The 13,699-nt window shown below is 41.5% G+C and overlaps 1 protein-coding gene across 2 annotated transcripts in view; it reads right to left on the bottom strand.

The window, feature by feature from the left end:
* Nucleotides 1–2,297: 2,297 nt before the first annotated feature.
* Nucleotides 2,298–13,699, bottom strand: part of LOC147615857 (uncharacterized) — a 31,171-nt gene continuing 19,769 nt past the window's right edge. For both annotated transcript variants that reach the window (XM_086778464.1, XM_086778465.1), the window contains one exon: nt 2,298–2,710. In XM_086778464.1, the coding sequence (XP_086634590.1) occupies nt 2,326–2,710 (385 nt within the window). In that variant the 3' untranslated portion in view covers nt 2,298–2,325. The remainder of the gene's footprint in view (nt 2,711–13,699) is intronic.

Genomic DNA, 13,699 nt, shown 5'->3' with positions numbered 1-13,699 from the left:
GGACAAAAAATGTCCTTTCTCGGGAGCAATGCTATAAAAAAAAACCATCCTTTAGTGTATTTTGCACCAGCTAAAATTAAAAAAAAAACAATTAAATTAACTCGTCTTTACGCCCCAAAAAAAAGTATAAGTTTTTCTAGTGATAAAAATCGGTTAATAATGAGATTTTGAATAGGGAACCAATAGTAGGCAATCATTCATAGGCTACAAGCCATGTCACCAAGAGTTCTGACCAAGGACAGCTCTTTTGTCCTTTCCCATCCGTCACATGTCAAGTTTCAATTGACCCTCTATTTTTTAGTATTCTCTCTATTGATGTGATTAATTTATTTGCTATTACATGACTAAAATTTTCAATTTTGATGTGTCAAGACTCAACATCCTATGTAACTATGAGGCCAATAATTTGAAAATAAAGCTAGTTGATTCAATGGTCGGGATCACCCCCCCACAACCCTTGACCACAATGTTATGTGAGGTTTCAATAAATAAAAAACATATCAAAATGAATCCTACGTAATTGTTTTCCAGTGCATTACAAATAATTCTTTCAAAGTATGGTGATGTTTTATGCCCAATGATGTGTCCATTAAGAAGTCCTTGAAATTGGAATACATGAAACCTAAGGAACATATTCATAAAGGCAAATGTTACTTAGCTAAGGTCACTTTGGTATGGAAAGATTTGGAACATTAAGAAGCAAGATATCATCATAGTATCTATATGTATGAGAACAAGTTGCAAAATATCACATTTGAAGTTTAGCAAAAATAAATAAAATTGCAAAGAAGAATAAGAAGAAGAAAGGAGAGGATTATACCATAAATGGAAAACCCAGAGGTATGCCTAGATTAGGCCTTTCAAGTTTAAAATATATATTTTAAATGATCAAATAGATGAATAACTTTATTAAGAGAAAAGTGTAGCTCATTGGATGGATTATTCACCCAAGAGCCTCGCGTCTGGGAATTTTGTTGAATGTAATGAACTTCTTTCTAGAACCAAAGAAACAATGGTGTCAACAACATTTAACGGTCCATATTCCCCATGGTGAGAAATGCATTCATAGCACTTTTTGATGTTTGTGAAAGCCACGCTAAGCATGATTGAGATAAGGTTAGGAATGTAAAGAGGGGACTCTTATCATACAACCTAATTGGATTATAAAGTGATTAGTCTGATACAAATATATGTTGAATTTGACACACATCCCCTTGATCGATCAAATTGCTAAGTTGAATTGACGGTATCAAGATACTCATTTCATCAAATGATTTGATGCTTTGATGAAGTACTTTAGGATCTAAAGACCAACTTGATGGCTAATTACTCAAAAATTTGGAGCAAACAATCTACTAGCTCACGAAGGATGTGCTTAGGGCATTCCTTAGTCCTCAATTGCTCAAATCAAGGATAAATTCTTGAATCTACACATATTAGAACTTATCACAAGCTATGGAAGTCCTGTAATAAATCACCATAATCTTTACTACTAACTAGCATTGTCAAATACCAATAGTGGTGTAACTAGCATTGTCAAATACCAATGGTCGTGTAGCCAACTAACATGTATGGCTGATGCCCACAAACCTCATATATATATATATTCAAAACACCACCTCAATTGGATCCAAGGAGCAATAGACGGCAAAGTCAAAAACAGAAAAACTCTGACCTGGTACAGCTTTAAAGTACTTTCTTGGGGTGTAAACAAATCAGGTTTTGATTGGAGTTAAGGTTTATATTAAAAGATTTATTCCGACATTAAGCACCTTCAACGTATGCAGCCGCCACCTACCACTGGTTGTTCATGAGGCCACATACTTAGTGGCAAATTTCACCTCGAGTAAAATTGTGTCAATACCCACCTGTAAAGAGGTCTACCTACAAAAGCAACCGGACCTCTGGGGTCGGTCCAGATAAGTTTGTGAAGCCAACCTTGGGTTGCCCCTCTAATCCACCACAATCCCACTGTCCAGATGTATTCAAAAAGGGAGGGAGATTGCCACACATCAAGCTGAAAAGCTTCCACCAAAATCTGCTTTGAAGGCAGGATTTTACCCACCCAAAAAATGCTTTTTTTACTTTCAGATATGGGTGTCCATGTAAGCAAAATGATCTCTCTGTGGATCACAAACTACTTTACATCAGCAATGAATGATGCATTTTTCCTTCAAAGCCCCTCAGTTGTACAAAACTTTTCTGTGTGCAGATATGGAGCCTTTGTTGAGAAATTTCTTGAACGATCCATCGTAGTAAGCATGGCAGGGAAGTGAGGTGTATAAAACATTCATTGAAGGAGAAACCAAACAGATGCATTCAAAATCAAGCACTTCTCAAATATCCAAGCCAAATTGACAATGGGAACTGAGCAACAGCCATAAAAAGTAACAAATAATGGTGTTTGCTTGAGTCTCTTTCATAACTCCTGGCTTCGGCAAACAGAACCCGCTTCATGGTCTTAACCAAAAAGATGGCCATACAAAGACTGGTCCAAGGCATCATGACATAGTACGCGTAGCTCCATATGATGCGCGCCAGTATCGAAATGGAGACACCGACAAAGGCATAGCCCCCATATGAGACGATATCCAGGATAGCAGCATCTCCATTGCCAAGTGCATACAGGGAGAGCCGAATCAGCATAACATTTGCCACCCAACCAAGCAATCCTTTCGTGAACTGGACACTGAATGCCTCTGGGCTAAACCTGGGAATCAAAACAGAAAACCAAGCTTATATTACATGCATGTTAAGAGACATTTGAGATCCAAATTGGGCATGCGAAAGTGTAATTGATATGCATTCAAAGATTGGAATATATCCAACCTCACGAATTGAGAATATTTAACAAACAAACAGGATCAAGGAAAACACTAGAAAATTGCAAAGAATACAAGGCACAGAGAAGACACAAGTTTGAAGTTCGACTCACAACGTAACTAAAAAACAAGAAACTTTGAATCAAGAAAACTTTGTTTTTTTTGGGGGGGGGGGGGAGGGGGGGGGTTGGGCTTGTGTGGGGATGTGGAAGCCTCGAGGCATGGTGGACCCATTGACATTCTCTTCATTCAGGAGCACCATCTTTCACAAGGATGTACCCGCCGCTACAGGAAGAGCTTGCAGGGCAGGAGCCGCAACTTCTAGTCCCACTCTTTTGGCCCCTCCGGGACATAGGTGGAGTATGCATATCCGTCAGTGAGCAGCTATTGCCAGCAATGGTTGACTCAAGCACCATTGTCACTAGACGAGCTCCATGGGTGACCCTCAAGATTGGAGAGGATTGTGTGGGCTTCCTGAATGCATACGTGCCAAACGTTGTAGCAAGTAAAGCAACCTTTCAGAATACAATTCGTCAATCCATGCCGCCGCAAGCAGATTTCTGGTGTATGGGTGTGGATGTGGATTTTAACATGCTTAGAGTCAACAAAGGACAGACTCAGAGGTGACATGGCTACAGTATCAGGTACAACATACTCGGCTTGAGAGGAGTTGATTTGGCTCTCGAGAGATAGGACCCTTGGTGAAACCGGCCTTCAGAAAGTTGACCGGCGGTGAACACACTTAATCACACTTAAATTGCTTTACGAACTCGAATAATAAATTTGGAAGAAGAAGAAAAAGAATATATCACTCGAGGTTGGCGTAGCCCTTGTGCAATTTCCGAGAAGAAATCCCCTTGCTCCACGTAGAGGAGATCTCCTTGAAGCTTTCACCCAATTTGTGTTGTGGTGAAACAAGAGCCTTAGCCCCCTTTTTATACAAGTTTGGGGGGAAAAGCTTTTCCCCTTCGAAAAATCTATTACAAAGGCTTTTTCCCAAAAGACTATCGAATAGCTTTTTCTTCTCTTTTTTTTTATTTAAAAAATATTATTTGTACGGCGATGCGTTTTTTATTTTCAACGCTGCTTTCTCTTTCGCGATTTTGGGGCTGCCCGGCACTTTTCCTTGCTGCCCGTTGCCTCTCACGCGATCTACTGCCCGGCATCTTCGCATCTAGCTGCCCATCGCCTCTCTTGCTTGGGTGCGCCAGTACGACTGCAGCACCTGTAGGACTGCCTCAGCTGACTAGCCACACATGCCAGCCGTATGTCCGACTGCTTCAGCGCCTGCAGCCAGCCACCACATCATCAACTGCGACCCTGTCAACCCAGCAGCCACGTCAGCTGCAGGTCCAACCTGTGAAGCCAGTCGTACTATGCGTCATCTGCCATGTGGCAGTGCCACGTGTCAGTTGCATGTACTTGTTGTGCTTGCAGGGCTGACCCACAAGTAGCCTTGAGAGAGAGACTGCTACACCTGCAGCAAGGTAAGAGAAAAAAAAAACACATGCACACACATGTACACACACACACCAAGCATGTATCTGCACCCACATGTGTACAACTTACACATGCATATACAGAGTAAAACATGATCAGTGAATGCTAAACAGGTTTAAAACATAATTACAATGCTTAAGAAAAAGAGGTAAAATACTCAATCCTGTAACATACCCCCCTCTTAAAACAAAGCAATCGTCCTCAATTGTTCATTCAAAGGATCTGCCAACTGAAACAGAACCTAAGAGAGCAATGAGAAAGCGATGTCCTGCCAACTGAAACAGAACATCTGAATAACATAAATCAAGAGCATCCACCTCGTGAATAGTCATGTCCCCCTGGATGCTTTACCTGCTCCGCTCATGGCCATCCCTCAGGACCCACGATCAGCAGTACATCATGAACATGAGTAAACACTGATGCATATCAAACGAAAGTCTAGAATAGGCATCCCCATTCTCTCAAAAGATTCGTATATCCATGAATCAAACCATGTGACTAGTACACATATATCATAGAAATCCCATAGGCAGATATACTGTCAGTTCAGTATCTCGGGTGTGCTGATAAGAACACCAAGTGACTTCTAGATCTCATCCAAGTGAACTCTGTGTGACAGAGTCACCCCCCTCTTGAGTAACAGGTAGTACTCCGGAATCCACAGCTGAACCTCTTAAAGCACTTTCTAAGGTAGGCTCCAAACCAAAAGCCTCAAGGTAAAGTTGTAGTATCCTCAGTGAATCTGCCAAGTCACCCTCCTCCATCCACTTCGAATCCATAGGTGAATAGGTCACAAACTTCACCAGATATCGACGTGAAACTTTTCCTTTGACTTTTCTTTCTTTGTGCGCCAGAATCTATTCCCGTTGAAGAATCTCATTAAGTTCTTCTACCTCTGGTTGTGGCTCATCAACCTGATCTGTAGGCACCTTACCTCTGAAAGGTCTAAGAAGACTCACATGGAATGCATTATGAATCCTCCAATGATCCGGTAACTGAAGACAATAAAAAACATTACTCATCTTCTCAATCACCTGAAAAGGCCCATAGTACCGCATACTCAATTTAGGATATAAACTCTGTTTACCCTTCATTTTCCTGAGTCTAGCCTTCTCAAATCTCAAAAGCACCCAATCACCCAAATCAAAAACCAACGATCGACGGTGAAGGTTTACTGCTTTCCTCTGTTTCTCTTGAGTCCTTTGAAGAGCCACCTTGACCTTCTTGTAAGCCTCATCCATATTCTCCACAAAACGATCTGCCTCAAAGATCTTATCTTTTGTATGTAGGATCGGAGGTACTTTCTTCCCGCCTTCCACAATCTCGAAAGATGCCTTACCAGTCGAGTGTGAATCATACGAGCCAGGTACGGAACGGGACGTATAATACGGCAAAGTATAATACGTGTATAATACGTCGTTTTTATCAAGCCAAAATAAAAAATGCCATTTTTTTAATAATAAAAAACGTGTATATATATATATATATATATATATATATATATATATATAATGTATGTACATACATACATACATACATACACACATATATATACATACATACATACATACACACACACACACATATATATATACACATACACACACACACACACACATATACACACACACACACACACACACACACATATATATATATATATATATATATGCGTGTGTGTGTACATACATATATGTACACACACACACACACATGTATATATACACATGTGCATATACAAATATATGTACATATAGACATAGGTGTTAACATGCATACATACATGAAAAACATCAAAAAAGGTTTTATATATATATATATATATATATATATACACGTGTATATACTCATATATGTACATATACATATAGGTGTTAACATGCATACATACATGAAAAGCATTAAAAAAGGTTTTTATTAATGTATGTATTAGAAAAAAAAACATTCAGCAAGTTTTTTATTAATGATAAAAAAACTAAAAAACTCACGTTTTTTAAATAAAAAACGTTTTTTATTATAAAAAACGTTTTTATAAAAACGTTTTTTATTTTTAAAAAACGTTTTTTTTTTAAATGATTTTTTTTTCACGTTTTTTATCAATTGGATGTTTTTTATTATAAAAAACGTCCCGTCGCGTCCAATATATAAAAAACGCGTTTTATAGCTGCTATGGTGTGAATGGTGGTGTTGTAAGCAAACTCCACCAAAGGAAGATACTTTTCCCACTGTTCCTTATGATCCGAAACATAACACTTTAGAAGATCCAATACAACTGAGTTGGCAATTTTCGATTGCCCATCTGTTTGTGGATGAAAAGACGATGAGAACTTCAACGAAGTCTTCATGTTCTCGAACAATGCTCTCCAAAATAAACTCGTCATTCGAGGATCTCAGTCACTAACAATAGATGTGGGCATCCCATGGTACTTGAAGATATTTGTCAAAAATATCCTCACCATTTGCTCTGCATTAATCTTCTTCCTAACTGGAATGAAATGAGCCTACTTGCTGAAACGATCCACGATAGTCCAAATGCCATCATTCCCACTCTTTGTCCTAGGAAGATCAAAGATGGCAATACTCTCCCACGGTCTATCTTGAATAGGCAAAGGATGAAGTAACCTAGGTGTCTTTTGACGGTCATACTGCGCATAGTAGGCCAATAAAAGAATGCCTCCAAAGCTTTTTCTGTAGCCTCAATACCACGATAGCCTGCATACGGCGGAGCATGGCATTCTGTCAAAACCTTCTGCCTCAACTGAGATGTGACACACAATTTGTCATGCATCATCAAAAATCCTTCCTTGAGAGAATAATGATCAACTCGCTCTCCTTCAGTCAAACGATCAAAAATCTGCTCAAAATTTGAGTCATGAGCATACTGTTCTCGCATATCATCAAGTTCATGATGAAAGATAATAGAGATGATGGCCACATGTGGTTTTCTAGACAAGACATCCGCAACCACATTCTTTTTGCCATCCACATGAACAATCTGAAAGTGAAACATGGACAAAAAGTTTGCCCATCTCATATGCTTCTCTGAGAGCTTCGTTTAAGTAAGGAAGTATCGAAGAGTCTAATGATCACTCTGAACAATGAAATCAGCCCCAAGAAGGTAATGCTTCCAAGTAGAAAGAGCATGAATAATCGCAAGAAGCTCCTTCTCATACACTTGTAGATTCCTTTCTGCTGGTGATAGAGTTCTACTCTCATAAGCAATGGCATGTCCATCCTGCATAAGGACAACTCCAATGCTATTCCCGCATGCATCACACTGTACCACAAAAGGTTTTTGTAGATATGGTAAAACCAAAACTGAAAAAGTGGTTAGATTTTCCTTAAGCTTGTTGAAAGCTTCCACTTCCTTCTCTATCTATCGAAATTTTACATCCTTTTTGGTCAAGTGATGTAAAGGTGAAGCAATCTCTGCAAAGAATTGGATAAACCTCCTGTAATATGAACAAAGTCCTAAGAAACTTCTCATATCATGTATAGTCTGCAAATCCAGCCAATTCTTTATTGCTTCAATTTTCGCTGGATCCATCCTGACACCATCCTTAGACACTATGTGCCCAAGAAAGTTAATCTCCTGTGATGGGGAGAAAACCAGAATTAGGGTTTAGAGTTCATTCATGGGAGACATACACAGAGAAGCAAGGGAGAGAGAGTTGTGGGGATAAGTCAACTCATCAATCAATGAGTGTGTGACTCCCCTATCACACATGTATATTGCACTAGTACACATAGTGCACTTAGTACATTAAAAGTACTAAGTGTACTATGTACTATAACTTATGGGCTTGTACACACTATAAGGGTGGGCATAACGCCTTTACCCCAACAACCTCCCACTTAAAGGCAAAGTGCCCTTAAGTAAAGGAAAAGAAAAAATCAGCATGTACATGATAATATACAAGGCCATATCAAGGCTGAAAATGGCCTCATCCAATGCCCATCAAGTGTCTGCAATGAGCAAACCGCTCCGGAGGCAAACTCTTCGTCAACAGATCAGCCGGGTTGTCATCCGTGTGAATCTTAACAAGCTGAATTTGCTTGTTCTCTATCACCTCTCTGATGAAGTGATACTTCACATCCACATGCTTCGTCTTTGCATGAAAGACAGGGTTCTTTGCCAACTGGATGGCACTCTGACTGTCACAATGCAACAATGGAATATCCCCTGTATAACCCAAATCAACCACTAACCGAGATAGCCATAATGCCTCCTTGCAAGCCTCTGTGGCTGCAATATACTCGGCCTCTGTAGTAGATAAGGCTGTGCACTTCTGCATCCTGGATATCCATGACACAGCACCTCCTGTGAATGTAAAGACATAACCGGTAGTAGACTTCCGGTTATCTGGATGACCGGCATAATCCGAATCCGTGTAACCATGCACTAATGCATCCTGTTTGCCAAAGCAAATGCACAAATCCTGTGTGCCCTTCAGGTATCTCATGACACCTTTCACTGCTTCCCAATGCTTCTTGCCAGGGTTGGCCATGTATCTAGAAACCACTCCCACTGCAAATGCAATGTCCGGCCTAGTAGCAACCATGGCATACATGAGACTGCCACAAGCTGAAGCATACGGAATCTTGGCCATATCAGCCCTGTCACTATCCGACTGTGGGCTGTCCATAGCACTGAGTTTCACATATGGAGGCAAAGGAGTACTAGCTTTCTTCCCCCCGTCCATATTGAACCTCTGCAAGACTTTGCCAATGTATTCCTTCTGAGACAAATACAACACATGCTGATTTCTGTCCCGAAGTATCCGCATACCCAAGATGTGATTTGCATCACCCAAATTTTTCATATCAAAGGTTTCATGCAGCCTCTTCTTCAAAGCATCCATCTCTTTACGAGATTTCCCGGCAATCAACATATCATCAACATACAAAATGAGAATCAATAGACTGCCATCCAAAGCTTTCTTGGTGTACAAGCAGTGATCTATGTCACTTCTCCTGAATTTCTGTGATTTCATGAATGTATCAAATTTATGATACCATTCTCTTGGTGCCTGTTTGAGCCCATAAAGACTCTTTTTCAGCTTGCATACAAGCTTCTCCTTTCCACTCACTGCATAACCCTCTGGCTGCTGCATATATATCTCCTCATGGAGATCACCGTGAAGAAAAGCAGTCTTCACATCCATCTGAATCAAGTCCAGATCATCATGCGCAACCAAAGCCAATACAGCTCTAAGTGTGGTCATTTTGACCACTGGAGAGAAGATCTCATCAAAGTCCACACCATATTCCTGCTTGAAGCCCTTAGCCACTAATCTGGCTTTGTATCTTGGCTTTGCATCTGGTGCAACTTTGAGCCTGTATACCCACTTGCATGGCAAAACCTTCTTGCCTGCAGGCAAAGACACCAATTTCCATGTTCCATTTTTATGCAGAGAATCCATCTCTGACTTCATGGCACGCTCCCATAGAGCCTTGTCTGCCCTCTGTAAAGCCTCTTTATAACATGAGGGCTCCCCACAGTCAGTTAGCATCAAGTAGTCAACCCCTGGAACAAACCTGTCAGGGGCTCTGGAGGGTCTAGTGGACCTCCGTACCCAATGACCATCATTTGCAGGTTGCTGTCCAGCCTGCATATCACCCATTGGTGGCTCCTGTTCCATGCCATAAGGCTGAAAAATCATGCCCGGTATATCCTCCAACTGTGGTATATCCATAGGGATATCTTCTGCCATGTTTGGCTGTCCATTTGGACCATTTTCAGCACCATTTAAGGGCTGGTTTTCCTGCTGTAATGGCTGATTTACAGCCCTTTGTTGTTGTCCATGATGTCCATCATCATCAAAGATGACTCTGCCAGGCTCCTGTTGCCTTGCAGGCTCCTTATACATGCATGTTTCATCAAAAATGACATCATTGCTGCGTATGATCTTTCTATTCATGGGATCCCAAAGTCTATACCCCATTTCACCTCTGTCACCATATCCTAGGAATATGCATTTGTGAGACTTGGGATCAAGTTTGGTGCGCATTTCCCTGCGTATGTGCACGTACGCAACGCAACCAAACACTCTCAAGTGCTTGTATGACGGAGGCTTCCCTGTCCATACTTCTTCTGGCACTTTCCCACCAAGCCTCGTATTAGGTGACCTGTTTATAAGGTGAACGGCTGTCATAACAGCTTCAGCCCAAAAACCATGAGGTAATGCAGCATGTGACAACATAGAACGGACCTTCTCCTGTATGGTCCTGTTCATCCTCTCTGCTGTCCCGTTTTGTGGAGGATCATAAGGAGTAGAGAGCTCCCTCTTGATGCCTTTAGCATCACAAAAGTCCTGAAACTGTTTGGACATGTACTCTCCACCATTGTCGGAACGCAAAGCCTTCAGTGTTTTGCCAGTTTGATTCTCAACATGAGCAACAAACTTCTGAAACACTGAGAATGTATCACTCTTCAAACGAAGAGGATAAACCCACACCTTGCGTGTGGCATCATCAATGAAAGACACAAAGTATTTTGCCCCTCCCAAAGAAAGCTGAGGCATCTCACATACATCTGTATGCACAAGCTCTAACTGAGCATCTTTCTGTCCAAGAGCTTTCTTGTGGGGGCACTGTAGTTGCCTACCATATATACAATGCTCACAAAACTGAAAACTTGAAAACTTTAGAGAAGGCAAGTAACCCAAACGAGACAATTGCTCCATTCCCTTGACACTCATGTGTCCCAACCGGCTATGCCACATAGAGATTTCCGGCAGCTCGGTTGCATTTACATTTGCATGGTGACAAACACCTGCATGCATGAAATAAAGAGTGTCCACCTTAGAGCCTCTGGCAACAACCAGTGAGCCCTTACTAATCTTCCACTTTCCACTACCAAATGTGGTAACATAATCAGCATCATCAAGCTGTCCAGTAGAAAGCAGATTCTTCTTGATCTCAGGCACATGCCTGACATCATGGAGCATAAGCTGTGAGCCATCTGAAAATACAAGCCTCACATCACCTCTGCCAAGAATTTTGCATGCATGGTTATCACCCAAATAAACCACTCCTTCATTGCCAGCAGTATACCTGACAAACAAGTCTCTGCAACCTGTGACATGAAAGGAGGCACCTGAATCAATGATCCATGAGTGCATACCATGACCACCTGTAAGAAGTGAATGGGCATCAAGTGAAGACGTAAAGAGGACCTCATCCTCACTGCCACCTGCATGTGACACATTGATTTCTTCGATCTTGACTCCACTTTTGCCCTTTGGCTTTACATCTTTGGCTTCATCCTTCTCTTTGTCTTTGCCTTTTCCCTTTTCCTTTTGATCATTTTTCCATTTGTAGCATTGCTTTTTGATGTGTCCCTTCTTGCCACAATAATGGCATTCCAAATCCTTTTTGGAGCGAGACTTGCTCCTTCCCCTTTCTTGGCTTTTCCCCCTTTGCTGGGATCTCCCACGTGCATTCATTGCATTGGACTTTCCAACAGAGTTGTTTTTCCTGTTCATCTCTTCTTGAAGAAGAGCACCCTCAACATCTGCATATGACAGCATAGCATTCGAATTGCTAGTGGCTGTCCTGAATGTGTCCCAACTCTCTGGCAAAGTGCATAACAAAAAGGTGGCTTTGAACTCATCGTCCATTGCCAACTTTTGATTGATGACCTGGCTGACAATACCATTAAACTCATTGAGATGGGCTGTCATAGACGCCCCTTCCTTCATCTGAAGGCCTATGAGTTTCTTCAACCAATACACTTTGCTTGAGGCACTTTGTTGGGCATACAAGTCCTGCAATCTCTGCCACATTCCCCAAGCTGTCTTCTCTTCACGAATGCTGAAAAGTAATGAGTCTGACACAGACAACATGATAGTAGATCTTGCCAGCTCATCCATATCTTCCCACTCTTCAGCCGTAAGAGAAGCGGGCATCACACCCCTTTCTTTGATAGGCTTATGTTGCTTTTTCTGAAGCAACACATTGTAGCACTGGGTTTGCCAAATATCATAATTATGCGAGCCTTCAAGCTTCTTGATGTGAAGCAATGAAGAGCTCTCACCTGTGGTTGCCATAGCAAAATGCAACCTGTAATGCCTGACTCCCTGCAAATGTGCAAACACTGCACCCAAAATGTGCAAACACTGCACCCAAAGCACACAAAGTGCTCACAAATGTTCTCCCAAGCTTTATCTCCCACTGCGGAAGCAAGAATGCAACTTTTCTCCCACTTTTTGTGATGAAAACACCAAAATCTGGTTGCTGCAGATTTTGGACAGCACCTTGAATGTGCTCTTTTGCCCTTCCAAAGTACTGTACAGCAGTACTAAGCGCTCACCAATGATGTACCAAACCTGTACCGGCAATTTCAGCAGCTGAATTTGAACCTTTTGATCACTCAAAACAGTGTACAGCCATGCCAAAACATGCACAAAGCTGTGCCAAATCTGTACCAGCAGGTACAGTAGCAATAAATGCTCTCCTGGCTGTCCAAATGAGTGAAAATCAGACTTTTACAGTCCCGAACACTGCATAAAACAGTCCCGAACAGAAATTGGGCAAAAGCCCCTTGACTGCAAGCTGATTTCTGAAGATTCAAGGCATAAATGTCTTGCCTGCTGCTTTGCCAAGCTCAACAAGCATACAAACTTGAAAAGCCCCTTGATTTAAGATCAATTTCTGATCATACATGGTACATTGACGCACATGAAGGCATCCAAAGTGTTCACGATGCTTCCCCCTGGCCACATATACATCAAATACATGAAAGCCCCTTGATTTACAGGCACATTGAGTGCTTGTGAGGCATCAGCACATTAACCACAGCATCAAATGCGATTGCCTGCATGCAAATCAACCAAATCGGCACAAAAGCCCCTTGATTTGCACTGCAATTTGCTGCAATTTGCTGCAATTTTGCCCAAATGTGCAATTTTTCACATCATACAGCATGTATGAGTGCTTAATTGCACAATTACATCAAAAGCCCCAAATTCCGACCTTTATTTCCTGCAAATTGATCCTGATTTGACCAATTTCCTGCAAATTGATCCTGATTGTGACCAATGTCACCCGATTTTGCCAATTTTGCTCCAAATTGAGCAATTGGGCACCTGTACCTGCTCAATTGATTGATTTGACAAGGAAAATTCAAAATTAAAGCAAAATACCTTTGATTTCAATCCAATTTGCAGGCTGAATTTTTTGTTGCAGGAACCTGCTTTTGTTCTGTGCAGGTGAGAAGGGGGGAACACGTTTGTGTTGATGCTCTTTTTAGCTTTCCAATGAGGGCTAATGAGGGCGCCAAGCACATCCTGGAGGTAGGTGCACTTCGCTTGGATGCCTGCTGGGCAATGTAGCTGCACACCTGGCTGACCTCCACGACCAGCTCTCCACGCCTG

This window comes from Cibotium barometz, chromosome 39, assembly GCF_041138505.1.
Source record: "Cibotium barometz isolate CiBa-2024 chromosome 39, ASM4113850v1, whole genome shotgun sequence".
Taxonomy (NCBI): Eukaryota; Viridiplantae; Streptophyta; class Polypodiopsida; order Cyatheales; family Cibotiaceae; genus Cibotium; species Cibotium barometz.
Note: the sequence above shows the minus strand (reverse complement) of the source record. Positions and strands in the feature narration are given on the sequence as shown.